This window comes from Pseudonaja textilis, chromosome Z (assembly GCF_049901715.1).
Source record: "Pseudonaja textilis isolate UNSWEBS1 chromosome Z, rPseTex1.2, whole genome shotgun sequence".
Lineage (NCBI taxonomy): Eukaryota > Metazoa > Chordata > Lepidosauria > Squamata > Elapidae > Pseudonaja > Pseudonaja textilis.
The window spans coordinates 132059174-132085390 of NC_142008.1; the positions used below are offsets into that span (position 1 = coordinate 132059174).

Sequence of the window (26217 nt, forward strand, 5' to 3'; positions counted from 1 at the left end):
AACTGTAAACTGCCTAGAATCATCCTTGCAAGATGGGCAGAATACAAGTTTAAAAAACAAAGAAATATGTTTATACCTGTATCTCACCTTATTTTTTTATAAGCAACTCAGGATGGCAAACATAGCTATATTACTCTTTCCTCTTCCTATTTTCCCCACAACAACCCTGTGAGGCAAGCTGGCCTGAAAGTGAGTGACTGGTCCAAAGTGGTTTTCATAGCTAAGGTAGGACTAGAACTCAGTCTCCTGGTTTCTAGCCTGCGCCTTAAGGACTAGATCCGTGATGGCACGCGTGCCAGAGCTGGCTCACAGAGCTCTCTCAGTGGGTAAGCACACTGTCTCCAGCTGCTCTTCTGATTTCTGGCGATTTCTGATTTCTGCACATATGGGCCGGCTAGCTGGTCTTTGCAGGCACCAGAAAATGGCCCGAAAATCAGCCAAAAAACAGGCCGTTTTTCAGGGTGTTTTCAGGCTGTTTTTGAGGCTGGGAAACTGGCCAGCTGATCTTCAGTTTTCCGGCACAAATCCGGCATGCGCACATGGTTTGGGCACTCAGTGCCAAAAAGGACTAGACCAAACGGACATCGCTATCACTGGACTAGACCAAACAGACTCTCTGCCCTTGATGGCAGCCTGACTGCCTCTGAAGGCCATCTGCTGAGGGTCCACAGAGTTTACAAAGTTGGTTAGCCACTGTGAGAACAGATTGCAGGATGCTCTAAGTTCTTAGGTTACAGGTAGTCCTCAGCTTACGACCACAATTGAGCCCAACATTTCTGTTGTTAAACGAGAGATTTGTTAAGCGAATTTGCTCCATTTTATGACTTTTCTTGCCATTGTTAAGTGAATCACTGCAGTTGTTAAATTAGTAACCCAGTTGTTAAGTGAATCTGGCTTCCCCATTGACTTTGCTTGTCAGAAGGTCACAAAAGGGGACCGCATGACCTGAGATATGGCCACTGTCATAAATACTAACGTTTAAATTTTGATCTGAAATGCTGAAACGGTGGTGTGAAACAACAACTTTTTTCCAGTGTCCTTGTAACTTAGAACGGTCACTAAACAAATTATTGTTTGGTCGAGGATTAACTTTATTACCCAACCCGCCGATGGAACGCACTGCTCCAAGATGCACGATGGGTTACACGCACACACATACCCATCTACCCTTTCAAAACTATGAAGCCATCCACATTGGTAGGCTGTGGCTTCCCACCTCCGAAAGACAAAGAGCCCTCCGGGGCGACTGACCGGCGTCTTCTTTCAAGCTCAGCCCGGCGAACTGGCGGGAAACCTGGAGCAGCGAGAGAAAGACACGTGGGAACCGCTGGGTTCCTGGAAGGCTGCTTTTCGGGTGGGACCGGTGGCGTCATGCTTATTGCTCCTTGTCGCCAGCAGCAACGGCCACAAACAGAGTTCCTCCCGACCCCCTCAGCTCTCCTTTCCGTCCGCCCAGGGCCCACCCTTTTCCCCCCCTCCTCCTGCGGGGAGGCTCCCTCCCTTCTTCTCCGGCGTTTAGTACCACACCCAGCTGCCCTCCCGTCTCGACCAGCCCAACTTAGGCGCTCCTCTTGCCTTCTCGGTCCCACGCGGAGCATCTTTCGCCAGATCGCCTCGCCACGCGAGGAGGCTTCGTCGGTGCAGACTCTCCGCCCGCCCCAAGCCTTGGAAGTACCGTAAGAAGGAGCTCCGGAGGAAAATTGGGGCTGGGGGAGACGCTCGGAGGAGTTCGGGCAGCCGTGGGGCGGGGCCCTTGAGGTTGGGGTGGGGGGGAGGACAGCGCGTGCGATTGAGGGGCGTCCAGAGTTTAAAGCCTCCCGACGTGCGTGGCTTGCGTGGCTGCTTTCTGAAAGGAAAGGGGATTTAAAGAGTTAAACGCAAAACTGGGCCGGGGGAGAATGCTAAGGCTAGAAATGGGGGGGTTGCTTAGCGTTTTGGGGAAATGAGGTGCATTTTCTGAGCTGCCCCGCCTCTCCAATGCGACTCTTTGCAGGACTGAGTGACTTGGGGGTCTCCCCTTTGCAGGTTTCGAGTGAGTTAATGGAGGTTACCATGTCAGGGTGCCCCACCCTGGACTTCCCCTTTTGAAAAAAAGAAGCCCACCACCACCCCAAATTGGTTTAATTTTGCAACAGGAGGCAATACCAGGGAGCTAATGGTCTTTTAAAAATAAAATAAAATAAACAAATAAATAAATAGGGAGAGGGTGCCACGCATTGCCAGGGTGGCTTTGGCAATCGGGTGTCTTTTATGGCAGGGAAGTGGGTGTAACAGGCTGTTTTAATGGAACAAGTGAGCAGCAAAGTTTATTAGCAGGGGTATCCAATCTTGGCAACTTTAATCCCAGAGGTATTCTGGGAGTTGAAGTCTTCCAAGTTGCCAAAGTTGGACACTCGTGGTTAATAAGAAAAGAGAAGTAGTGAAGATTTCAATATTTTCTCCAGGGCTAACTTCTCCATAAAGAAAACTCTGAAAATATTTTGAAATCTCAAATTGTGCCACTAAAGCATTATTACATAATTTGCAGTTTTACAGCCGAAGTCTTTGAAAACTCAATGCATTAGCTAAATAGGCCCTTCATATTTAAAGGCAGTATACCTTGATATAACTGCCAAGGAATAACAGGAAAAAAAATGTGCAACCTTGTGTTAAGTGCCTTTAAAAAGGCCTTTTTATCTGAGCAGACTTAAGGTGGGTGGGTGGGTTCCTCCCACAAGAGTCCAGCTTTTTCATTTTACCAGCTATTTTGGTCTCACAAAAGTTTTAATTAAGGGAGATGTGTCTACCTCTATTAATACTGTACTGCAATATTTTCTCAAAAGATCATTTTTTCTAAGGCTGGTCTGGTGAGGCAAGGATATTGTAATAGATCCTAGCTAGGTGTGGCCCACATCAAAACTGAAGCTGCATTCTAATGCTGTCTGAGAGCTATGCTTGTTACAATCTCAACAGTATTTAATGAAAGCAGAGGATAATTGTGCAGTAGATGAGACATGATGGAGTCAAAAAGTATATATTTGTATCAGCAAAACAGGGACATGCTGTATTGTTGAATACATTTTTTTCTGTAAGGAGAAGAGAGGTGTTTTACTAAGGGAATGTATGTGTGATATGACCGACGTCCATAAGTTTATACCGTGTATTTCATTGTGAATATTCCCAGTTCACTAGATGCTCGACAGTAGGAACCACTATGTTTATTTTTTCTTAATATCGTGTTTTTGTAGAATGCATATTCGTCTTAATTATCCTTAGCCTATTTTTGGTAGTATTATGACAAGACTCCAGAAAACAGAAGTCTGTACTGTAAATATTTCTCCTCCCTGCTCTATGCTGTGGTTAGTTGTTTATAATATAGTAACACATTTATCTGCATAAGAATTTATTATTTTTAAAATTCATAACCGCTTCCCTGCTTGTGGCAATATGATTACTACAGGACTAATGCTGTTAGATCTAGGCTTCAAAAATCCAAAGGACCATTAGATGGCAGCCAATTATTACAATTTCTAGATTTCTTTACTGCCATCTATTGTTTTTTCAGAGTTTTGCAGCCCAGTTCGGTAGCCTTTCTGTTGTCCACTAAGGCAGAAAGTTCGAAGATTTCCAGGCTGTGGAACCTGTTTGTTAAGATTTTTTTTTCCTAGAATCCTTCAATCAAGAGGCAAAACTTTTGTGACATAGATTGTGATTAGGTGAACTTTTTTTCCCTCTTAATTTCTTCTGGAGCTCCATCAAGTTCTCACAGAATCTTGAGTTTGGCAGAAAACAGCCTGAAAAAGCTTGCACTGACTAGATCATGAGGATGCTTTTTTTTAAAAAAAAAGTCCTAGCTTTCTTGTTTTTATAAATAACTCAAGATGGCGAATATACATGATACTCCTTCCTTCTCCTATTGTCTCCATAACAACAACCTTGTGAGGTAAGTGGGGCTGAGAGAAGAGAGTGACTGGCCCAAAGTCAACCAGCCAAGTTTCACTTAAAACTCATAGTCTCCTGGTTTCTAGCCAGGTGCCTTAACCATTACAGGTAGTCCTTGACTTGTGTTTAGCGACCATTCAAAATTAACGACGACATTAAAAAAAAAGACTGACGACTAGTTCTTGCACTTACAACATCGCTGTGCATTGTTGCAGCATCTCCACAGACACATGATCAAAACTGGGCAGCCTGGCAACCGGAATATATTTTCAATGATTGCAGCATCTCGGAGTCATGACGTTGCCATTTGTGACCATCCCAGCTGACAAGCAAAGTGATTAATTTAACAATCATGGCGAAAAAGGTAAAATTGAGTATAATTCTCTCACTTAACAGCTGCCTTGCCTGGCAACCGAAATTCTGATTCCAGTGGTGGTCTTAAGTAGAGGACACAAACGTGCACCGGCAACAATGGATTTCTGTTCATGGTTTTGCAACAGATTTTCTAAAATATAAATTCTCCTCATGCAGGCATATGCACAGAAAAACACCCTTTAAAAATCTAATGCCATGCTTTGAAAACCGAGAAATCCCGTTTCTTTAAGGATGATAAAAAAGATCTCCTGAGTTTGACAATAAATAATATTAGATCAATCAGGGTATTTCTTGGCTATTACAACTGAAATCTATTAATATGTATTTATTTGTAAAATATATTCTGTAGTTTAATCAATAGTTCACGTAAAAGAGGGAGTGACCCCTTTGTATTATCTAAGGAATTTTACGCAAGTTCACGTAAAAGAAGGAGTGACCCCTTTGTATTATCTAAGGAATTTTAAGATATGTGAGCTCCCAGAATTTCACAGCCATCATGTCACACCCACATCTTCATGTGGATAAGTTTGAGAAATACTGATCTAGAGAGATACAAGGTTTAAGGATTCCGTAGCTTTTAAATATAGGTAGTTCTCGATTTATGACCAGTCACTTAGCGATCATTCAAACTTATGACAGAGCTCCCCAGATTATGACCTAGTTCCAAAGTAACAACAGCAACTTTCCATCTCCACCCTGTAATCAGTTTATCCCATTTTGGGCACATGCCAACCGGTGGCATCTATATCTGTCTGCAGCGTTCTGCAATTTTTTGGCTGGAAATCAGCATTTATTGGGTATAACGAGTTTAATTTAGACTATTCTGTTTGCTTAAACATCGGCTGTTTAAGGATCGCTGCAAAAAAGAAAGTAAAATTGGGTGTGGTCACGTGGCGACCTGCTAATGAACGCCACGAGTTACTACTGCAAATTCTGGGCTCAGTTATGGCGGTAAGTCAAGGGCTACCTGTTCTTTGAATCACCTTTATTTATTTCAATGCCTTGCCATGACCCACCTAGCATTACTTCTCAACTCTAATTTTATCCAGTGAGTTCTGCTTTTTTTCCATGTCTTCTGCTTTTGTGGGCACGGTGCTGGGGTTTTCAAGGGAACAGGGAACAGGAAGCAGCTCTTCTAAGATCCTGCCTCTAGAGTTTTCTGTGCTTGAAACAAGGCTTCGATTGTATCCTGCAGTGTGTAAGAAATAGTTCTACACCCTGGGCGTTGCCACCTCTTCTTTGCTCAAGGGTTTTTTTTTTTCTACCAATGCACGATGACTGAATATTTTCTCAGTAATTGTCAGTATTACTTCCAGTAAATGCAAATTCCAACCACTCTTTTTATATCTTTGGTCCAGACTGTTCATAAGATTACGTGAAAATATTCTTTGATTAGTTGTTTATCCATTATTGTTTAGATAATGCTTATATTTTCCTTTAAATTCTGATCCTGTTATGATGTTCTGAGACAGCCTTAAAATCACTGATGGATTTGACTTTTGCAGGTTCCTTCATCAATTGCATGTACGTCTTTGAATGTACCTTGCAGGGTGAGAGAACGAATGTGGTAAAACTGCATGTAGAATTTTGTTTTTGTTCCATCTTCAGCATCAATCAAATCAAATTAAATCTTTATTACAGTCATACACCAGCATAAGAAGGGTGGGATACAAATAGTAATTTTAGAAGCATATTACATGTGAGGAGTGGAGGGAGAGATGTATATAAAATTTTACCCTTGGTATTGGTTAGTGTGCTTGGAAAAAAAACATTAAGATGGATGAATCAACTCAAATGCACAGCAGAGTCAAATGGAAAACAGTCTGTTTATCTAGATCGTTCCATTTCAGGCTGTAGATCAAGGGTTACAAGTCTGAAGTTATCTCATCAAGGAAGCTTTTAGTATAGTTAGAAACTGCCTGTTGAAGAACATTGATAAATTCTACTCTCTGAAATGCTCATTTTCTCAGTGCAAAGATAGGGAAAAGATAGGAGGATTCGTACAGGGAATTGTTTTTCTGCTACCTGAAAAATGACGTTGTCTAGCAGTTTTTTCCTCTTGATTTGATTGTGTCAAATTGTGCAGCTGCATGTTAGCCCGGGAGAACAGCTTTGCAAAATAGGCTGTTCAGTCACCCATTTCCCCTTTGTTAGGCTGCAAAGAACCAGCATGGCTGTATGTGCCTGGATAATATAGCACAACATTTTAGTGAAAACTAAACCTTGCGGCTTCCTGCAAAATATCCTCTACAGTGGCACAGTTTCTATATAGTGAGTGCTAACAGGCAATGTAAGCCATTAAAATTTTAAAACCCATTTTAAAATGGTTTAAAGTGGTTTTTCTGCTCTCCTTTTCTTGAAGAATAAAATATATGAAGAATGGTTACAGGAACTGGGCTTGGCTAATCTAGTAAAGAGAAGGACCAGGGGAGACATGATAGAGGTCTTCCAATATTTGAGGGGCTGCCACAGAGAGGAAGGGGTCAAGCTATTTTCTAAAGCTCCTATAGGCCAGACAATGAATAATGGATGGAAACTGAACAAGGAGAGATTCAACCTGGCAATTTTCTGACAGTGAGAACAATCAACCAATGGAACAGAAGTTGCCCTCGGAAGTTGTGGGAGCGCCATCACTTGAGACCTTCAAGAAGAGATTGGACTGCCATTTGTCAGAAAGGGTGTAGGGTCTCCCACTTGGGTGGGGGGTTGGACTAGATGACCCATAAGGTCCCTTCCAACTCTGATTATCTGTTTATCTGTTTAAGCATCTTACCTTTACTTTCAAACATCTCTCTTTTTCCCCCCTTTCCTTTCCTTCTCTCCAAACACCGGGAGGGGCTGATGGGTAGGGCAAGGCTACCCTACCAAAGGATTCTGGCTTCTCTTGCAGCCAAAGTGAAAGGAGCTTCTAGGAGACATTTCTGACTTTGGAGCTGACAGGAAAGGAAATCCTTGCTTCGGGATATGCAGGAGGGAAAAGGAAGGGTGGGCTGCATTTTTGGGGAGATGGCTCAGAAAGGAGACAGTGAAATTGGCTTAACGCCTGGGATTTCTCTGACTCACCCTTCCGCCCCGCCCTCCACCCCCTTCCGCAAGCTCAGAAGGAGAGCTTGATTAAAACCAAATGTCCAACACTGGACAAAAAGGAATTTTTCTCTTTCCCTTACATGGATAACATGGTTTTTCTCTTACCCCTCCCCTGCTCAAGTCTCCACCCTTTCTCAGCCCTTGTTGTTTGCCTTCTTCAGGAAGTTAGTGTTTCCCTATTTTGGCTTGAAAAAATAGCAATTCTTTTTGTCTTGTAATGTAATCGTGAGGCACAGACAGATTGCGGTAACTTTTTAGTCCCCAGAAATTGTTGTCCATTCTCCCATTGCATCTTACTTTGACACAGTCCAGAGAGCAAAGGGCTATATTAGCTTTGGGTGGACAATACGCCACCCAGACTTTTCCAGCCTCTGGGACTTTTGGACTTCAGTTTCCATTATTCATAACCAGTTCATAATACGTGCTGTGTAAGTCGGGAAGATTTATCTCAGTTTACAAAAGGAAACAGCTTTATTAGAAGAATTTAGCTTTATTAAAAGAATTTCTTTGGCCTGATTCCAAGCTGGGTAATCCAATGAAAAATGCAGGATGATTGTTCCAAATAGAGGAAGGATTTTCTTCCAAAAGCCAGACAGCAAAACGAAGATTCAGCCATTCTTCACTACGGAAAGCTGAGAGGGACATTACATATAGCGACAAGGGGCTGTGATGTGAGGCTGATTTGAGGCCTATTAGATGTGTAAAATAAGATGCCCTTTTGCCCTTTGGATGTGTGAGGCTTGAGGATCCCTTTGGGGTGGGTGTTCTTAGATGCCCAGATCCTTTCCTAGGTGCAGTGTGGATTTTCATGAGATGGAATTGTCTGGCATCAAAGTGGAGCATAGACACAAAAGATTTCCCTTGATGAAATTCCATTTCTCTACCGGAGCCGAAGAGGTGAGCTCAATCAATTTTCGCCCAAGTGGCATCTGTCAGGCTGGGGCAATGTTTAAATTAACTGAAGTTTATCAAAGGAGTTACAATTGTAAGTGTAACTTTTTAGTTACCTCAATAAAATATTGGGACAATTCTAGATTCTACCTTCTGTTGAGAACCTTTTGTTATTGAGAATGCTTTTTATCTGCACTAGTTGAGTTAGCTATGCCAAATCTGAAAAAAAGTACTATAAATCAAGATAATGAGAGCTACATGTTATCTGGAGAATTCTAGTTATGAATCCAGCCCTATAGACATGCCCACTATTTCAACATTATTTCAGCTCCATAAATGTGCCCATTATTTCAACAAACTGGCCAGGAGTTAAGTGGGAAATCAATAAATTTGATACATGAAAAGACTAATGGATCTGCAATGTATTTAGTGCAGAAAGAAGATTATAGTTTTAAAAAAACTGGTCATAAAACAGAACACTAGAAGAAGCCACTAGAAGAAGTCAGACAAAAAAAATGTCACTACCAATATTTCTGGGGCCAAACTGTTGCTGCATTATATGATTTGTATTGTGTTGAATGCTTCCATGCACATAGCCTGTCCTGCATGTGGGAAGCGGATTGTTTGAGACATCCTTGGGGTTGGCTGAAATTTATATCTCCTATTATTCAGATGGGGCATGATGGCTCAACAGTTAAAGATGCTGGGTTTGTTGGCTGGAAAACTAATAAGATAGATACCCTGGGTTCGAGACCCGAGCTCCACATAATGGTTGAGCTCCCATCCTTGCTCCAGCTCCTGCCCACCTAGCAGTTCAAAAGCATGCAAATGCGAGTTGATTAATAGGTACTACTTTAGTAGAAAGGTAACAATCTGTGTGCCTCAGCATTTAACCATGATGACTACATGACCATGGAAAATGTCTTTGGACAATGCTAGCTTCCGGCCAAGAAATGGAGATGAGCACCTTCCCCTATAGTTGGACATGACTGGACAGGGAAAACCTTTACAGGCTACAACATACAATGAACAGTTGAAGGAACTGGGCATGTCTAGTCTAGTGAAGTGAAGAACCAGGAGAGACATGGGAGCAGTCTTCCAATATCTGAGGGGCTGTCACAGAGAGGAGGGGGTCAAGCTATTTTCCAAAGCACCCCAGACAATGAACAGTGGATGAAAATTGGACAAGGAGAGATTCAACCTGGAAATAAGGAGAAACTTTATGACAGTGAGAACAAGCAACCCATAGAACACAAGTTGCCTTTAGAAGTTGTGGGAGCTTCATCCCTGGAAGCTTTCAAGAAGAGACTGGAGTGCCATCTGTCAGAAATAGCATACCTAAATAAGTAACATAAATGAATTATAAACCTCAGAGCAGGCTGATAAAAATTAAATTGTCTATGTTTAGTTGAACTACCCTCTTTTTTTCCCCTTGTAGATTTTGATGTCCCACAGTTGCTATCATGGATTAGAACGTCCATGTTGCCCACAGGCAAATGTTGATAGATTACCTATAGACATTTGGCACAGGAGTGGGCCAGTATGGCAACTTTGTGGCTGATTAAGGAATTCTGGGAATTGAAGTCCACAAGTCCTAAAGTTGCCCACCCCAGCCCTGGAGGCTAAACTATGTGAGGAAAGGTTAAGTCTGTCTAGTGTAAGAAAAAGAACGTTTAGGGGATATCTTCATAGTGTCTTCCGATACCGGAGGGGCAGTCACCTGAAGGAGGGGGTTGACTTTTTATCCAAAGCACCTGAAGGCCGGACAAGAAGCAGTGGGTAGAAGCTCGTTAAAGAGAGACCCAATCTGGAATTAAGGAGAATTTTCCAGGCAGTGAAAACGAACAGCTCGCCTCCTAGAATTGTGGATGGTCCATTGTTGGAAGTCTTGAAGAAAAAAATTGGTCGGCCATTTGTCTGGGATGTAATAAAATGTGCTGTGGGCAGAGGGTTGGATTAGAAAAACTTCAAGGCCCCTTCCAGCCCTATGATTCTATAGTTCTCCAGACGTGGGACTAGAATTCATATGTAGATAGTTCTCAACTTATGGCTGTTCATTTAGTGACTATTTGAAGATACAACGGACTTCTCAGGTCTACTTATGACCCATATTCAGAGTTCTGATGGCCTCTGCCTGTCACATGATCAAATGTTGGTTGTGTTTGCAGCATCCCATGGTCATGTGACCAGGACTTAGATGATTTTTGCCAGAAAGTGGTTGTTACTTCCTGTTTTGGCAAAAAAACAATAACAAAAACCCAAACACACCCATTGTAGACAAAGGATTTGCCTAACAATAATGGCATTCCCTTAATAATCGCTGCAAAACCGGTCTATAAAATTGGGCATGGTCACATACTGACCTACTTAACAACTGACACAACTTGTGATCATAATTCCGGGCTCAATGGTGATCGTAAGTTGAGGACTAATCCATTCTGATTGGGACTGCTTTCAGATCTTGTCCAACAATGCCTGGAGTGATAGATCTCTCCTATCCCTGCTCTGACTTCTACAATATTCAGGCAGGTTCAGGAGACAATGGCACTTAAATTAGTCTTCCTCAACTTGTAGTCCTGCAGTTATTTTGGCTTATTACTAGGAAAGAGAAGAATGGAATTCTGATTGGAAATAGTAAGACGGGAAATCCAACCTGTTTCGAAGATGCAGGGGTGCAGAAGGCTGTGGGAAATCAGGAGAGTCAGGCAGTACAAACGAATATAAAGATTTATTGCAAAGTTAAGCTCTCTAAAGAATCTGACCCACTGGCAGTTAAGGGAAATGAGTGGGTGATAAGAGAGGCATTCACAATAGACTGGACTTCGATCTCATGTGGGCACGCAGGGACTCATGGCTTATGACGCATTTGACCACTCCCCTGGGCTCAGCCTGGTCTTGTCCTACATCTGCCCACTGTTCCTTTACTCCTTAGCCCTAAATTCAGGAAATGTATTCTAAATTGTATATTTTCCATGTGATAAAGGTTTTGCATTTTGTGTCTTTCTTCTCCTCCCTAGATCTTTGCACAATGCCAGTAACCCGCTCAAAATCAGTGGGCAACACCAATGCCCTGACCTCTCCCTTGGGCATCGTTCGCCTCCTGGAAGCCCTTTTCACCTGTGTGGCCTTCAGCTTGGTGGCCAACCGGGAAGCCTGGTATGGCCGCAATGGGGATTGGTGCATGTTCTCCTGGTGCGTCTGCTTTGCCATCACCATTGTCATCTTGGTGGTTGAGTTTGCTGGCCTCCAGCATCGCATGCCCGTCTCTTGGAAGAACTTCCCCATCACCTTCGCCATGTATGCCACCCTAATGTGCCTCTCTGCTTCCATTATCTACCCGGTATTCTTCATTTCGAATCAGCGCCTTTCTCGTGATGAACGGGGATACCGCATTTCCGCCACTGTGTTTTCTTGCCTAGCCTGCCTGTCTTACCTCACCGAGGTCAGCATAACCAAAGCTAAACCAGGAGAAGTCACCGGCTACATGGCAACAGTCCCAGGATTACTGAAGGTGGTGGAGACTTTTACTGCCTGCATCATCTTTGTCTTCGTAAGTGACCCGCCTACTTATGACCACCCAGATGCTCTTAAGTGGTGTATGGCGGTCTACTGCATTTGCTTCATCCTCTCCCTCGTGGTGATTATCCTCTGCATTGGCGAATGCACTGGCTGGTTGCCGTGTCCATTCAACAAATTCCTCAGCGGCTACACTTTATTGGCTGTGCTCATGTACGCCACCGCCACAATTATTTGGCCCCTCTACAAGTTTGACCGAAAGCATGGGGGACAGCCATCTCGAAGTGCAGTCTGTGGAGGTAGCCACTTCTGTATATGGGACAAGAACGTTGCTGTGGCTGTTCTAACCGCCATCAATCTGCTCATGTACCTGGCAGATCTGGTGTACTCTGCACGGCTGATATTCATCCAGGGATAGAAGGTGGCTGGCAGTTAGGAGCATCAAGGCAGCAGTGTCCAAAAGAAGGGAAGTGGAAAGAGAAGAAGGGGTCATGCTTTTCTCTCTTTTGCTCTGATTTTTTTTCCTTTCTTCTGCCTGCAGTCTCGGACTAATTCATTCTCTTTTTCTCTCCTGCCTTCTCAATTGCCTTCTTCTTAGCTTAGATTTACGCTCTGTGCTTGCCACACAATAATTCTTTTCCTCTCTCTCCATCCTGATCCTATTGCACATAACAGCAAAATGATAATTTGTTGTATTGCAGAGTTTGGGATGGCTCACAAATGCTTCTCCCTAATCATCTTTGGCTATTCCCATGCATGTATCTTCGACAGTATAGTTCGTCAGGAACTTTGTGTTCCGAGCCATGAGAAGATGCTTAGGGCTGTTAAAAGTGGTGTTGAAATTGCAGGTGCCAGTTGAGTGGGGGGGAAAAAGCAGGGAGAGAGAGAGGGGGCGGGGGCACACACTATTCTCGATGGGGAGACTCCAGGATGCAGGTTGTCCTCGACTTACAACAGTTCATTTAGTGATTGTTCAAAGTTACAATGACCCTGAAAAAAAGCAACTTAGGAACCGTTTTTCACAACAACCATTGCAGCATCTCCATGACCCATGTGATCAAAATTCAGATGCTTGGCAACTGAGTCACATTTATGACGGCTGCAGTGTCCCGGGATCAGGTGATCACCTTTTGAGGCCACCTGAAAAACAAAGTCGAGGAGGAAGACGGATTCCCTTAACAAGAATTCATTCACTTAGCAACTGTGGCAAGAAAAATGAAAAGGGAGGCATAGTTCACTTAACAAATGTCTTATTTAGCAAAAGAAATTTTGGACTTGATTGTGGTTGTAAGTCGGGGATTACCTATATTCTCATAAGAATCCACCTCCTAACATTTTCTTTAAATTACTTAGTTTGCAGTTAAGTTTCCCATTTTCTGTTTTTGTCACCCTGGCTACCCTCTATCCAGACCACTAACTTCCAAAACACATGCCAGCAGCCACCATCAGCCAGTAAGATTCAGAGAAAAAGTATGCAGCTAAAACAGGAACTTTGCTAGCAGAAAAGAAGAATTCGGAGCATTTTTGATGTACATATTTTATTTGGCCTTAAAAAAATATTCCTCCATATTAGTGCCTTCAAAACATTGGGTTCCTCTTTCTGTCATCATGCAAAGAAACCCCTTTGCCCTTACCAAATATACTTGCTGTTTTCCATCATGAATATGTAATATTTGTTTTGGGAAAGGTGGATGTTTACAGTAGAGCCATTGGCTGCTTGCATTTTCCATTGGATGAATGGGGACTGCACAGAAGCAGCGCTAGACGGATGGCTTGCTTTGCACCACCATGGAGGGTTTATTCTCCATGGTTGCTCGGGGAGAAATTAACTGTACAGTAATGGATTCATGTCTGCCAGTAAATCTGCAATAGAAATCCACCCATATCCTGCAAAATAATTTATGCAGGATTTGTTGAGGCTTGCAGTAACTTTCCTTCAAAAAGGGCAGCTCTCTCTCTTTTTCTTCAAAAGTCAACAAAACACATTGGGGGGGTTACAAGGAACATTCTGATATGGGGAAATGGAAAGACACTTATTTGTGATTGCACCAGGCTGAAAGATAACAACTGCAGTGGAGCAACATTTAAGTAAGAGTTACAAATTCTTGCCTTCAAGTTTCTTAACAAATAGATTGTTTTACAGAAAGATAGTGTAAATTGTTTTTCTTTACATTTTGATGTTTTTTTTAAAGTGTATAAGACATCCTCTGTTTTTTAAATAAAACATGGTAGAAAAAGACATGCTTTGCAAAGTATTAAATGCATAACTTTTGGTTTCTTTATGATTGTTAATGTAGTTTTTTTTTTAATATTCCAAGCATTTGGTATTAGATAATACTGTTTTTCAACTTTGTATTTCAGAAAACATAAGTCTTTTCCCATTAGCTCAGCAATAGAAGTTATTTGTATGTGTTTCTACTGCATTTACCAAAATACTTATAACATTATGCAGCGTAGGTAGAAATATAAGCTTCCTTCTTGCCTCAATTACCCACAACTTCATCTACAATGTTTTTATTATTTTTTGAAATATGCAAATCAATGTATGTGTACAAAATAAAGGAGCAATGATACAATGAAGTGTGTCAATCCTATTTCTAGCATTTCTGAATTAAAAAAGGTACATTTTGGACACCAAGGGGCTGAATAGCTACAGTAGAAATAGGCTTTTTTTCTGACTTAAGGGGCACTTCAAAAATGGATTTTTACACCAGTTTGATAGCAGCTGCAGATTTCTATGATCCTCCAATATTGGATTGTTATTAGAGAGGTCTGAACTGATTTATTTTTGGCTTAGCTGTTTAAAACTTCAATAAAAATAGTCTTTTCATCTCTTTCTCTCACTTTCAGTTTATTTTTGAAGCACCAAGCTTACAGAACTTACAGTCAGCTCATTTATATATTTATTTGCTAGAATCTTAGACCACCCTGCAGCTAGATGATTTATCAAAAATAAAACATCAGTAATACAATAAAAATATTCATAATCTTCTTGAAATGAGCAAACAAATAGGACTGGAGGCTAAAAATATAAAGAATGGTTGCTGGAATTGGGTATGTCTAGTTTAATGAAAGGAAGGACTAGGGGTGAAAGGTTAACAGTGTTCCAGTATTTAAGGGGTTGCCCCAAGGAAGAGGGAGTCAAGCTATTCTCCAAAGCACCAGAAGGCAGAAGAAATGTTTGGAAACTAATGAAGGAGAGAATCAACCTAAAACTAAAGAATAGTTTCCTAACAACAATCAGTGGAATGACTTGCCTCCATTTAGTGGAGGTTTGTAAGAAGAGATTGGACGCCATTTGTCTGAAATTGTATAGAGACGTGATGGTGAACTTAGGCCATGCGTGCCATAGGTGGCACGCAGAGCCATTTGTGTGGGCACACGAGCCCCAGCAAAACTTACGTGCACTGCGCATGCACATGCCTTCCAGCTGATTTTTGGCCCAGCCTTTTTCGCCCTCCTGGAGGCTTGAGGGAAGCCTCTGCCGCCTCGGGAAGCTGAAAAACCGGCCTTCCGGAAATACCAGAAGTGCCGAAATGGTCCCATTTTCAGCCTCCAGAGGCTCCACAGGCTTTCCTTGAGCCTCAGGGAGGGTGAAAACGGACTTCCCCAAGCTCCACAGGCTCTCCGGAGACTGAATTTCTGGAAGGCCCATTTTTCGGCCTCCTGAGGCTTCAGAGGCTTCCCTCGAGCCTCCAGGAGGGCAAAAACTGCCTCAAATGGGCTGAAAATCAGCTAGGAGGTGCACGCATGCACAGTGAAAGAAAGGGGGTGGGATGCATTGCATTGTGGGTGCTGGCACGCGCACGCTTTTGGCACACCACAACAAAAAGGTTCGCCATCACTAGTATAGAGTTTCCTGCTTGAACAGAAGGTTGGACTAGACTGCCAAGGTCCCTTCCAACTCGATTATTCCATTATGGTTCCTACAGCATTATAGAAAAAAATCCTTTGAATATTCATTTTAACTTGGATAATGATAAGCCCAGGCGTGGGATTCAAATTTTTTAACAACCGGTTCTGTGGGCGTGGCTTAGTTGGTGGGCATGGCTTGGTCATGTTATTGGCTGGGTGTGGCCAACTCAATATCACTCACATCGAGGCACGCCTCTCCTCGCCTGGCCTCTCGTGACTGTGGGGATGCTGCAACAGTCATTAGTGTGAAAAACAGTCATAAGTCACTTTTTTCAGTGCCATTGTAGCTTTGAATGGTTACTCCGTACAAGCAAAGTTCCAGCAAAGGAGGGGGAAAAAACTCCAGAGAAGTTCCAGAGACAGGAAGTCTAGTCCTGCCAAGAATGTGATAAGGGTTAATGGAGAGGCAGTTTCTGTAAGCAACACCAGAATGTTTCCTTCCTGCCTTCCTTACAGGATTAGGCCAGTAATTTCTTCTAACAACCGGTTCTCCAAACTGCTTAGAATGTTAACAACCGGTTGTAGCAAATAGGTGCGAACCTATAGAATCCCACCCCTGGATAAGCCCCATTCCATTTGATGTCTTCTTCACTCTACAGTAGTATTTTTCAAACATTTATAGATAAATAGGCTTCAGCTCCCAAAATTCCCCAGCCAGGCTGGCTAAAAAATTCTGGAATTGAAATGCACTCATCTTAAAGTTGCCAAAATGAAAAACACTGGGCTATTGTCATCTGTTAAATAAATCTATGGGATAGATATATGGGAGCCACAATAGAAAAACATCTCCATCCTTAGCCCTCTGTTCTTGCCATTGATGGGGAACTACCAACAATTTGGAGGAATTCCCGCCTGTCCACTCCAGATCTTGGAAAAGGAAGGGTAGCCATCCAGCTTTGCAGCTCCTTTCCAGAAGAACCATGAAGATTTTTGTGTGTAGACTTTTTGTATATGATTATAGACAGGTGCACAGGATGAGCAAATATTTTTCCTTCTCTACTGTGTAGGGATTTTTTTATATATATAAAATTGGTGCAATAGCCATTTTTGCTTGTTCTGTGTTTGTTCCCATGTTGGCAGATTTGAAGAGGAAAAACTTTTGAAGGATCAGAAACACCCTTTTATGGAAGAAGGTATTTTATGGGTGTGAATTTTCTAAATGTGGCTTAATGAAACATCATTTCCTTCTCCATCGGAGGTTTAAATCATCTCCTGGATTCATTTTTATCTACTACACTAGCAAATTATAAAACTGGTGCTAATACTCAGCCATTTTTGAGACTTCTGGAGTCATAAGGGATCTCTCCCTTCCTTTCCCACTTCCACTTTTTAAAGACTAGGGACTAGCAAATCTGAGTGGCAAAATTCTGGATGACCTCCTGATGGCAGCAGAGAGACCTATCAATACTGCCCCCTAGTGGTAGTGTCAGCCTCAAGATCTCTTCAGCTACATCCTCTCTGCTGCCAGGCTTAATTCTTTCGGCTGTCATTAGCAACGGGGGGCGGGGGTGACTTGGGGGAAGAGAGCTGGAGGTGTTTTGCATTCCTTTACTGTGGGTAAGCAAGGGGAGGGGGTGTATGAATTCTTGTCTTTAACTTTCCATTTCCTTGCTAGCTTCTATCCCCTTTTGCGCAGCTGTGAAGTTTTATCAAAATATGTCAAGGTCAATGGACAGAGGCCTCATCACCACCTGAAGATGCCCACATGATCATATTCAGAACTTTTAATTGGAAGAGTCTTTTGGACTTTGGGGGGTGGGAACAATTCCATTCCTTTGTATATGTGATCTGTGTGCCAATTTCTCAGATTCGAAATTCCATCTGTAGCTTCCACTTTAATTTCCAGTAAAAGGATAACTTTGCTCTAATCCACGGAGTCTGAGTATTTCTTTCTTGGATTTTGAAGGGAGCACACACTGACAGGCAGTCTGAGGTTTTGCAGCCAAGATCTGGTAGTACAATTTGAATAAGTATTATTAAAATCCTGTCGCATTTAGTTGGTCAGGCACAAATTTGTCTTTCTATTTTCCTTCAGTATTCCCCACTTCCCCTGGCAACTGTGATAATGATTCTTTGGGATGGTTATAGCTGCTGTGCACTTCCACATAAACGGGTATATATTTCAGTTGTATGAGCTATAACTCTTACTTGATGGGTATGACTACAAAATTTGTTGGAATGGAGTGGGTGGCTGGAGGAACACGTGTGTATTCTAGAAAAAGCATAAAGCTGCTAAAAGAAAGCAAAATATATCCCTTCACTGTTGCAATCGGAGTTAAGTGTTAATTCTCAAGAGCTGAACTTCAGAGGAGAAAATCTCATTGGCAGGAAATTACATCTTTATTTTTGTCAACAGTGGATGGACCTCACCATAGAGCTAAACTGAAGAAGTGTGCAGATGTGCATGTTTGTTGGTACTGGGTTTAAAAAACAACAAAACAGCAGGTGGAATCTGCCATTGCAGTATAGGTAGTTCTCAACTAAGGACCACATTTGAGCCCAAATTTTCTGTGGCTAAGCAAGGCCATTGCTGAAATGAATTGCACCCCATTTTACCATCTTTTTTTGCCACAGTTGTTAAGCAAATCACTGCAATTGTTAAGTGAAGCCTGCAGTTGTTAAACAAATCTGGCTTCCCCCTCATTAACTTTACTGGTTGAAAGCCAGCTGAGAAAGTTAGAAATTGGGATCCCATGATTGTGGAAGGATGCAATTATCATAAATACAAACCAGTTGCCAAGCGCCCAAATTTTGATCATGTGACCATAGAGATGCTGCAAAACTCATAAGTGCAAAAACTGGTCATAAATAACTTTTTTCAGCATCTTTGTAACTTCAGTCACTAAGTGAATGGTCGTAAGTCGAGGACTACCTATATTATATGAAAAGCTCACAGCTTTTCAACCTTCATTTGCTGCATCATTTGTAATGCTTTGTAATACCATTCTGGATCTGTTGAGATCCATTTTGCATCTCTGAAGATCCTCCCTTATTTTACCGGTCTCCGGGGGTTTTCTTCTTCTTTTCCACTCGTTGGGGGGTCTTCTCATCCCCTTGCTTCAGAAAGAGAGCTTCGAAACTCCCAACTTTTTGATTAATGACACAACATGACTGATGGCACAACATTGATTGGTCTCATTCGAGACAGTGATGAATCTGCATACAGACAGAAGGTTATACAACTTGCCTTGTGGTGTAACCGGAACAATCTGGAACTGAACACACTCAAAACCGTAAAAATGGTGGTAGACTTTAGAAGAGACCCTCCCATACTACCACCTCTTACAATACTAGACAACAGAGTATCACCAGTAGAGACCTTCAAATTTCTAGGTTCTACTATATCACATGACCTAAAATGAACATCTAACATCAAAAACGTCATTAAAAGAATACAACAAAGAATGTTCTTTCTGCGCCAACTCAGAAAGCTCAAACTGCCCAAGGAGCTGCTGATCCAGTTCTACAGAGGAATTACTGAGTCTGTCATTTGCACCTCTATACCTGTCTGGTTTGGTTCTGCAACCCAACAGGACAGACACAGACTTCAGAGGATAATTAGGACTGCAGAAAAAACAATTACTACCCACCTGTCTTCATTTGAGGACCTGTATACTGCACGGGTCAAAAAGAGGGCTGTGAAAATATTTACAGATCCCTGACATCCCGGACATAAACTGTTTCAACTCCTTCCCTCAAAACGATGCTATAGAACATTGCACACCAGAACAACTAGACACAAGGACAAGTTTTCTCCAAACGCCATCACTCTGCTAAACAAATAATTCCTTCAGCACTGTCCAACTATTTACAAAGTCTGCACTACTATTACTGTTAATCTTCTCATCACTCCTTATCACCCATCCCCTCCCACTTGTGACCGTATGACTGTAACTTTGTTGCTTGTATCCTTATGATGTATCCTAGTATGATTTGATTGCTTATTGTACCCCATGACTATTATTAAGTATCGTACCTTATTATTCTTGAGTCTCAACGAATGTATCTTTTATGTATACTGAAAGTATTTGCACCAAGACAAATTCCTTGTATGTACAATCACACTTGGCCAATAAAGTATTCTATTAATTTGTATAACACCTAAAAGTTTTGGCTCTGTGGATTCTTTGTCTCTTTTTTCATACCAAGTATCAGCCCTCTTTCCTGTTCATGGAGCCTGGGACTGAAAGCCTAAAGAAAGATGAACAACAGAGTCACACTGTTCAGTTCTGATGGCATCTGAACCGTCTTGAACATTTAAAAAAAAATGGCCTTCAGGTCTTCGCTTCAAAACCAGCCGTTTTGATGCAGGTTTGGAACTGCAATCTGGCTGGCTGATTTTTAGCTAGGTAGAAGAGAAGAGTTCAGTTTCACATGGACAAAAATATATACATGTTGGAGCACACTTTTCATCTCTTTCCTTAACTTCGTGATTTTAGCTGAATTTGTCAGGAGAAAAAGCGCAGACAGGATAGTTTCGCCCCCATGGAAATTCTCCCTCATGTGCTCTGGAGTTTCCGTTCTGGAAAGCTGACTGAACACAGCTGTTGTTCCTGAAATGTGTTGGGCGCATAGACAAGAAAGAGCAGAATGTGTGTCTCTATGCATGTGTAAAACACAGGCAGGGCTTTCAACATAGCACATCTGGAAGTTTGGAAAAACAGGCTAGGTCTTCCTGCCAGATATCTGAGGAAACCTCTATATTTAGCCATCCTGGACAAATCAAAGATCTTCTCCAAGCCTTCAATCCTGCTACAAAATGCTTATGAAAATAACTCCATCTCCAAAGACTATGAAAGTCATCTCCTCTTCCACCATTGTATAAAGGATTCCAACTTCCCGGACAGCTGCTTCTATTCCAATAGCTCTCTTGGCAGCTGCGCCTCAGTCTGAGCTCATATCTATAAATATTTGTATGTCTGCTAGGAATGTATTTTCCTGACGCCGCTGTGACTCATGACAAGCCATTACCATGCCCCAGGACAGGGCTGGCATCCTGGTTTCTGTTTGGAAAGTAGAACCTGATCCTTTGGGTTTCCATTGTGAAATATATAAACGCACCTTCTTGGCTGCCCTCGGCTTTCCCAACAGCTATTATGAGATATTATTTTGCATTCCCACATCCTATTTATTTTAAATATTGACATGTACTGCCTTTTAATAAATACACACATATTTTCGGAATGAAGTTTGCAGGGTAAGGCTAAACTGCCACTATGAGAAGGAGCAAATGGGGAAAGGAAGAGAGAAAAAAAATAGGGACTATCCATATAAGCTTAACAGAATAACTTTCAAATCACTTCATAAACGCGTAGCACAACACAGGAAAACAAACCCATCAGGACTACTAGATTCAGCTGTCCATCTGCATTTAAAAAACAAAGGCCACACTTTTGAAGACAGCAAAGTCCACATTTTGGACAGAGAGGACCGCTGCTTTGAACGAGGGGTCAAAGAGGCCATCTATGTCAAACTTTAACAGCCTTCTCTCAAGAGAGGGGGAGGGATAGGACATCATCTATCTCCAGTCCCTTCAGCAGTTCCAAAAAAAACCTCCACACCCATTGGCACTGCTCAAGTGACCCTGAGGACACAGACAAACCTCCAAGTGGCCTCAGTGACTCTCTAAAAGAATGCAAGTGACCCTCTCTCTGCAAGGAATACAAATCCTTCCATTCCCTACCATCCTGTCAGAGCTGAAAAAGCCTCTTGGATGAGAAGTGAAACATCCTCAAAGAAAAACAGGAAGTCCAGTTGCTTCTTGAAAAAGTACCTTTGGGACAACCATGACCTGGAGGACTGAGGATCTCCATGGACATGGTACCAAACTAGGGGAACTATATCTGAGGTCCAAAAATCCAGACAACCATTGGGTGGCAGCAAAGAATTAGAGATGTCTGTACCTCCATGTGGTTGCTAGTGGTAATTCAAATATTTGCAACCCGTAAATGGTGCTCTTGTCCATTTTGAATTCTCACACACCTAAGAAGCTCTTGTCTATAAAAAGAGAAATATGGCCCTTGGCTATCAATAGAATAACTGCCCCCGCTCTGCAACATTTGCAATGTAACAAATGCAGCAGCGTTCTCAAACCTAGCTTTTTCTTAACACATGCCATACTTCTAGTAGGATGGAAACTGTAGTCCTACATGTAAGCAAAATCAGATGGGGAAGATTACGATTGGGAAGATCTAGAAGGATCTTTGTGCTGTCCAGACAGTATATACCGTGTTTCTCACAAAATAAGGCTGGGCCTTATTTTTTGACCCCAAAAAACAGCTAGGCCGTCTTTTCGGGGGTGATTTAATTCCCCCCCGCATCCTCGGGTGGGCGGGCAGCGAGAGCTTGGATGTTCGAGAGATCTTCCGCCACCGTTGCTTTCCCTTCTCCCTTGCTGCCGTGGTGTTAGAGCGCAGCCACGTGCTGCCAGTCAGGGCTCCTCCCTGCAACCGGAGCCCTGAGGAGACACTTGGCTTCAGGCGCTCCTGTCGCCGCCTTCCCTTTGCCTTCGAAGGTAAAGCAAATTATTTTAAAAATAACACCCTACTACAACAAAGCCTCCCCTGCCCGAGAGGGTAGCCCAACCCCACATGGGGAGGTGAATCTCCCAGGGCCGCAGTGCAGGATCAGCCCACTTCGGGAGAAGCACCCAGCTGCCATCCCTGCCTGGTGCCGGGCAGAGCACGAAGAGCTTTGCCTGGGGCACAAAGAGCATCGCCTGGCGCGGCCCTGGCGGGATGAGCAGAGGGCCCGGCAGGGAGGCACTCGCTGCCTTGGCGAGAGCTCTGCTGCCGGGCAGGAGGGCCTGCCTGTCAGCCGCACTGCGCGCCCCAGGCGAAGCTCTTCGCGCTCTGCCCGGCGCCAGGCAGGGATGGCAGCTGGGTGCTTCTCCCGAGGTGGGCTGATCCTGTGCTGCGGCCCCAGGAGATTCGCCTCCCCATGAGGGGTTGGACTGTCCTCTCGGGCAGGGGAGGCTTTGTTGTAGTAGGTTGTCATTTTTAAAATAATTTGCTTTACCTTCAAGGGCAAAGGGAAGGTGGCGACAGGAGCGCCTGAAGCCAAGTGTCTCCGCAGGGCTCCGGTTGCAGGGAGGAGCCCTGGCTGGCTGCACATGGCTGCTCCAAATGCCACAGCATTGCTCTAACACCGCGGCAGCAAGGGAGAAGGGAAAGCAACGGTGGCGGAAGGTCTTCCGATATGAAGTGCCCCACCAACGCAGGCAGCACCATATCCAGGCATGCAACAAAAGTACTTCCTAACGGCAACCCCCCTGCCATTCCCCCCCATTTCGCATGTTTAATATGGGCCTTAATTTGGGGGGAGGGGCTTAATTTGATTTTATGCCAATAAAACATGGTGGGGCTTCCTATTGGTGGAGGCCGTATTGTTGGAGAAACATGGTAGGTAATTGGGAATTGAGATAGTTAAGTTAGAATTGGGAGCTGTCCCCTTAAGGAAATGCATCATGGGAAATGTAGTCCATGTCATGTGGTCACATCTGTAATCCTGATTGTTCACTGAATTGACCCTTGGTTGGGTTGGGGGAAGCCCTTTGTTCCCTTTCCTTGCCTGGACCCAGTAGCATGCTGGCTCTCTTTGCTCCTTCGTTATGGGATGAAGAGAACTGTCTTTTTACACTATGAAGTCAGCACTCTTCAGCCCCAAATTATTGTAAAAACAACATGAAAATGTAATTTATAGTAGTGCTCTGAACCAACAAAGCAATTATTGAGACTTCGTGGCTCAGCTGCAAACTAGCAAACCAACTTCTCAAATTAAACTAACAGTTAAATTAAGGGTTTGTGAAACAGATGTTCTTCAGTATTTTTGAAGACAAGCTAGCAACTGTATTCTGACAACTTGCAAACATAAAATAAGTATTATTAGTAATAAGGGGGTGTGTTCAGCCACAGTAGCACAACTCCTCAAAACTCAACAGGATATAATGGTGGTTTAGGAGTGGACAGTAGAAAAAAATAATAATGTAACTGCATGTTTAAAGAAGAGAGAATGTTGATTAGTGTAATAAACATAGAATAATAAAATCGGAAGTGACCCTGGATATTTTTAGTCCAACTCCCTGCCAAGGCAGGAGGCCCTATACCTTTCTGGACAAATGGTTGTTCAATCTCTTCTTAAAAACTTCCAGGCTGGCTGAGGACTTCCGGTGGCAAGGCAAGGAAGAACAGAGGTGCAGAAATCCGTGGTTTCAGTTAATCTCTTTTTGCGGTTGGCGTGATCCTTTGAGGGTGCACGAGTTCTGGAGAGATTTGTGCCGGTGTGGGGGAGACTCGGGTTGTAGTGCGGGGAAGGCAAACCCCCTGTAGCGAAGAGGAGCCCTCCAGAGCCCAATGAGCAAGAAACAGCCTCCTATCAATGGCGGCTCCGAAGTCTGGACTGCCACTGATGTAAAGAAGCGAGTGAGTGACAGTTTGTGAGATCATTGGGGAAGAGTGTGGCAGAGAAAATTAGCGATGAAGAGGAGGATTGGAATGCCATAGATTTTTATAAGGCTGTTACAAATGTTTGTCCGGAGACCTAAAAGAAAGCGGCTAAAAAGCGGATGCAAGGCAAGTGAAAGTGAAAGGGCTTGGCAGACAGAAGAGAGAGAGAGAGAACAATAACAAGTAAAGAGGGAAGTTTACGCGGTTGGGAGACTATCGGCTGGAAGGTGCCTGGAAGTTATGGAGGATTTGGACTATTTCATTTGATTTTTATTCTGAAAGACTTTATTAAAGCGGAGATGGGAAGAAGATCGGAGCTGATGGAACAGAGACAGTGTGGCGCCACAGGCGATATTTAGAAACCCTGAAACCATCGTAACAATATAACTGATATAAACTGATATAAACCACTTAACAGCCCTTTAGGGAGCATACTGATCTAATTGAGGAGGTGGTTCTATCTGAAGAAAATCAGGAAAATTGAACTTAGGAACACTAAGACAAAAACTTTTACTAAGACAAAAAGTAAAAGTGGAGGCTTCCAAATGTGTGGAGATACCATGTAATTGCAGTCACTACTACAAAGCTAAAAACTTACTTCAAAATTCCTTCCCCCCCTCTTTTTACTCCCTTTTTTCTGTATACATTTGCTCAATTTTTTTTCTTCTATTTCCCTCATCGTCTGGCGATATGTTGAACTATCTCTCCTTCTTTACTCTCTCTTTATAATGATTATAAATATGCATACTGGGGAAAGGAAAATTGATTGTTGTAACTGATTGTTAAATAATTGGATTAATTGATTTAATTGATTTATTAATAATAGTGATAGTTATACTTTGATTAGATATATAGGGAAAATAGTAAGAACATTAAGCATTATTTAATTAATAGGTATAGGATTTTATGTATTAATATTATAATTTATTGTGTGATCACAATTAATCCACTTGGGAACGAATGTAATACTGTTTGTGTTTAAGAATATTTAAAATAAGGTTAGATAAATACACATATTTATTTATAATATTTAAATATAGTTGGATTTGGATATTATATATATATTATTACATAAGAAGTTATGTATAGAGGCTGAGCATAGACCTTACAAAATTATATATGTGATTTAGAATTTGGATTTAAAATAATACAGTGATAATATTTTTATATATAAGTACTTATACTCCAGTAACCAGTTAAGAGCACAGCTATCCAGCAGAAAGATAGATTAAGTAATTAGATACTGGTCAATCCTAATACAGAGATTCTATCACTGAATGTTAATTTGGGATAATATAATTAATATAGTACAACAACAGAAACAAATCTTAAAAGAAATGACTTCCACAACTACTACAGCTCTGAAAACTGGAAGAAAGGTCACCCCAACGTTAACAACTACATCGGCAACAGCTTCGCCCATGGCACAAAAAAACCATAGAAGAAACATTACCAGTAGAGAAACAAGTTAACATCTCGAATGCCAACATCCAATAAATTTTGCTGACTTTACAGGAATTGATGATGAAGCTTCAAGAAACAATGATGAAAAACCATAACGAGATGAGAGCAGATATCAATGAACTAAAAGAGGAGATGGGGAAATTAAAAGCAGAAATGAAAGTGGTTATCTCCAAAGTAGAGGACAAAATTGGATTATTACAGCAGGCCTTGGAGAAAAATGAAGCAACAATAAAAGAGGTAGAGAAAAGGACTGAACGAACTGAAAGGAAATTAGAAAGAGTAGATGAAGAATTAAAGAATGTGAGTAAAGAAATGGGGGACTCACTGATCTACCTAGAGATGGACAAGGCTGCTACATACTTGAGATTCCAAAATGTAGTGGAATCCAGAGAAGAAGACACTGATGGTTCTTTCTGTCAGGAAATTTTTCCTTAGTTCTAGGTTTGATCTCTCTTTGACAAACCTCCATCCATTACTTCTTGTCCTGCTTTGGAGAATAAATTGACCTCCTCTTCTCTATCTCAGCCTCTCAAGTACCATATTGGCAACTATCATAGCTATCAGCTAGTTCTTCTTTAATATCTAAATCCTTCCATCATTTATC

The 26217-nt window shown here is 42.3% G+C and overlaps 2 protein-coding genes across 6 annotated transcripts in view; one reads left to right on the top strand and one right to left on the bottom strand.

Moving 5' to 3' along the window:
* EMP3 (epithelial membrane protein 3 (MAM blood group)) overlaps positions 1-26217 on the bottom strand; it is a 105086-nt gene that overhangs the window by 62420 nt on the left and 16449 nt on the right. The gene's annotated exons all lie outside the window — the stretch shown is intronic.
* On the top strand, positions 1346-14366 carry MYADM (myeloid associated differentiation marker). Of its 5 annotated transcripts, none has more exons than XM_026711709.2 (3): positions 1346-1676; positions 4137-4285; positions 11292-14366. In XM_026711709.2, exon 3 carries the CDS (start codon positions 11303-11305, stop codon positions 12206-12208), a length of 906 nt encoding a protein of 301 aa, XP_026567494.1. In that variant the 5' UTR covers positions 1346-1676; positions 4137-4285; positions 11292-11302; the 3' UTR covers positions 12209-14366. The 5 variants fall into 5 exon arrangements, with proteins under 5 accessions (XP_026567494.1, XP_026567493.1, XP_087774608.1 ...); XM_087918482.1 differs by lacking the exon at positions 4137-4285 and adding an exon at positions 5802-5846 and having other exon boundaries at positions 1520-1676; XM_026711708.2 differs by lacking the exon at positions 4137-4285.

Bases quoted from the DNA above. Each gene is read 5' to 3' on its own strand.
- MYADM (XM_087918482.1), top strand. From the start codon at position 5,819: ATGTACGTCTTTGAATGTACCTTGCAGG. The intron at 5,847-11,291 runs GTGAGAGAACGA...TCTCCTCCCTAG, and splicing joins CTTTGAATGTACCTTGCAGG to ATCTTTGCACAATGCCAGTA.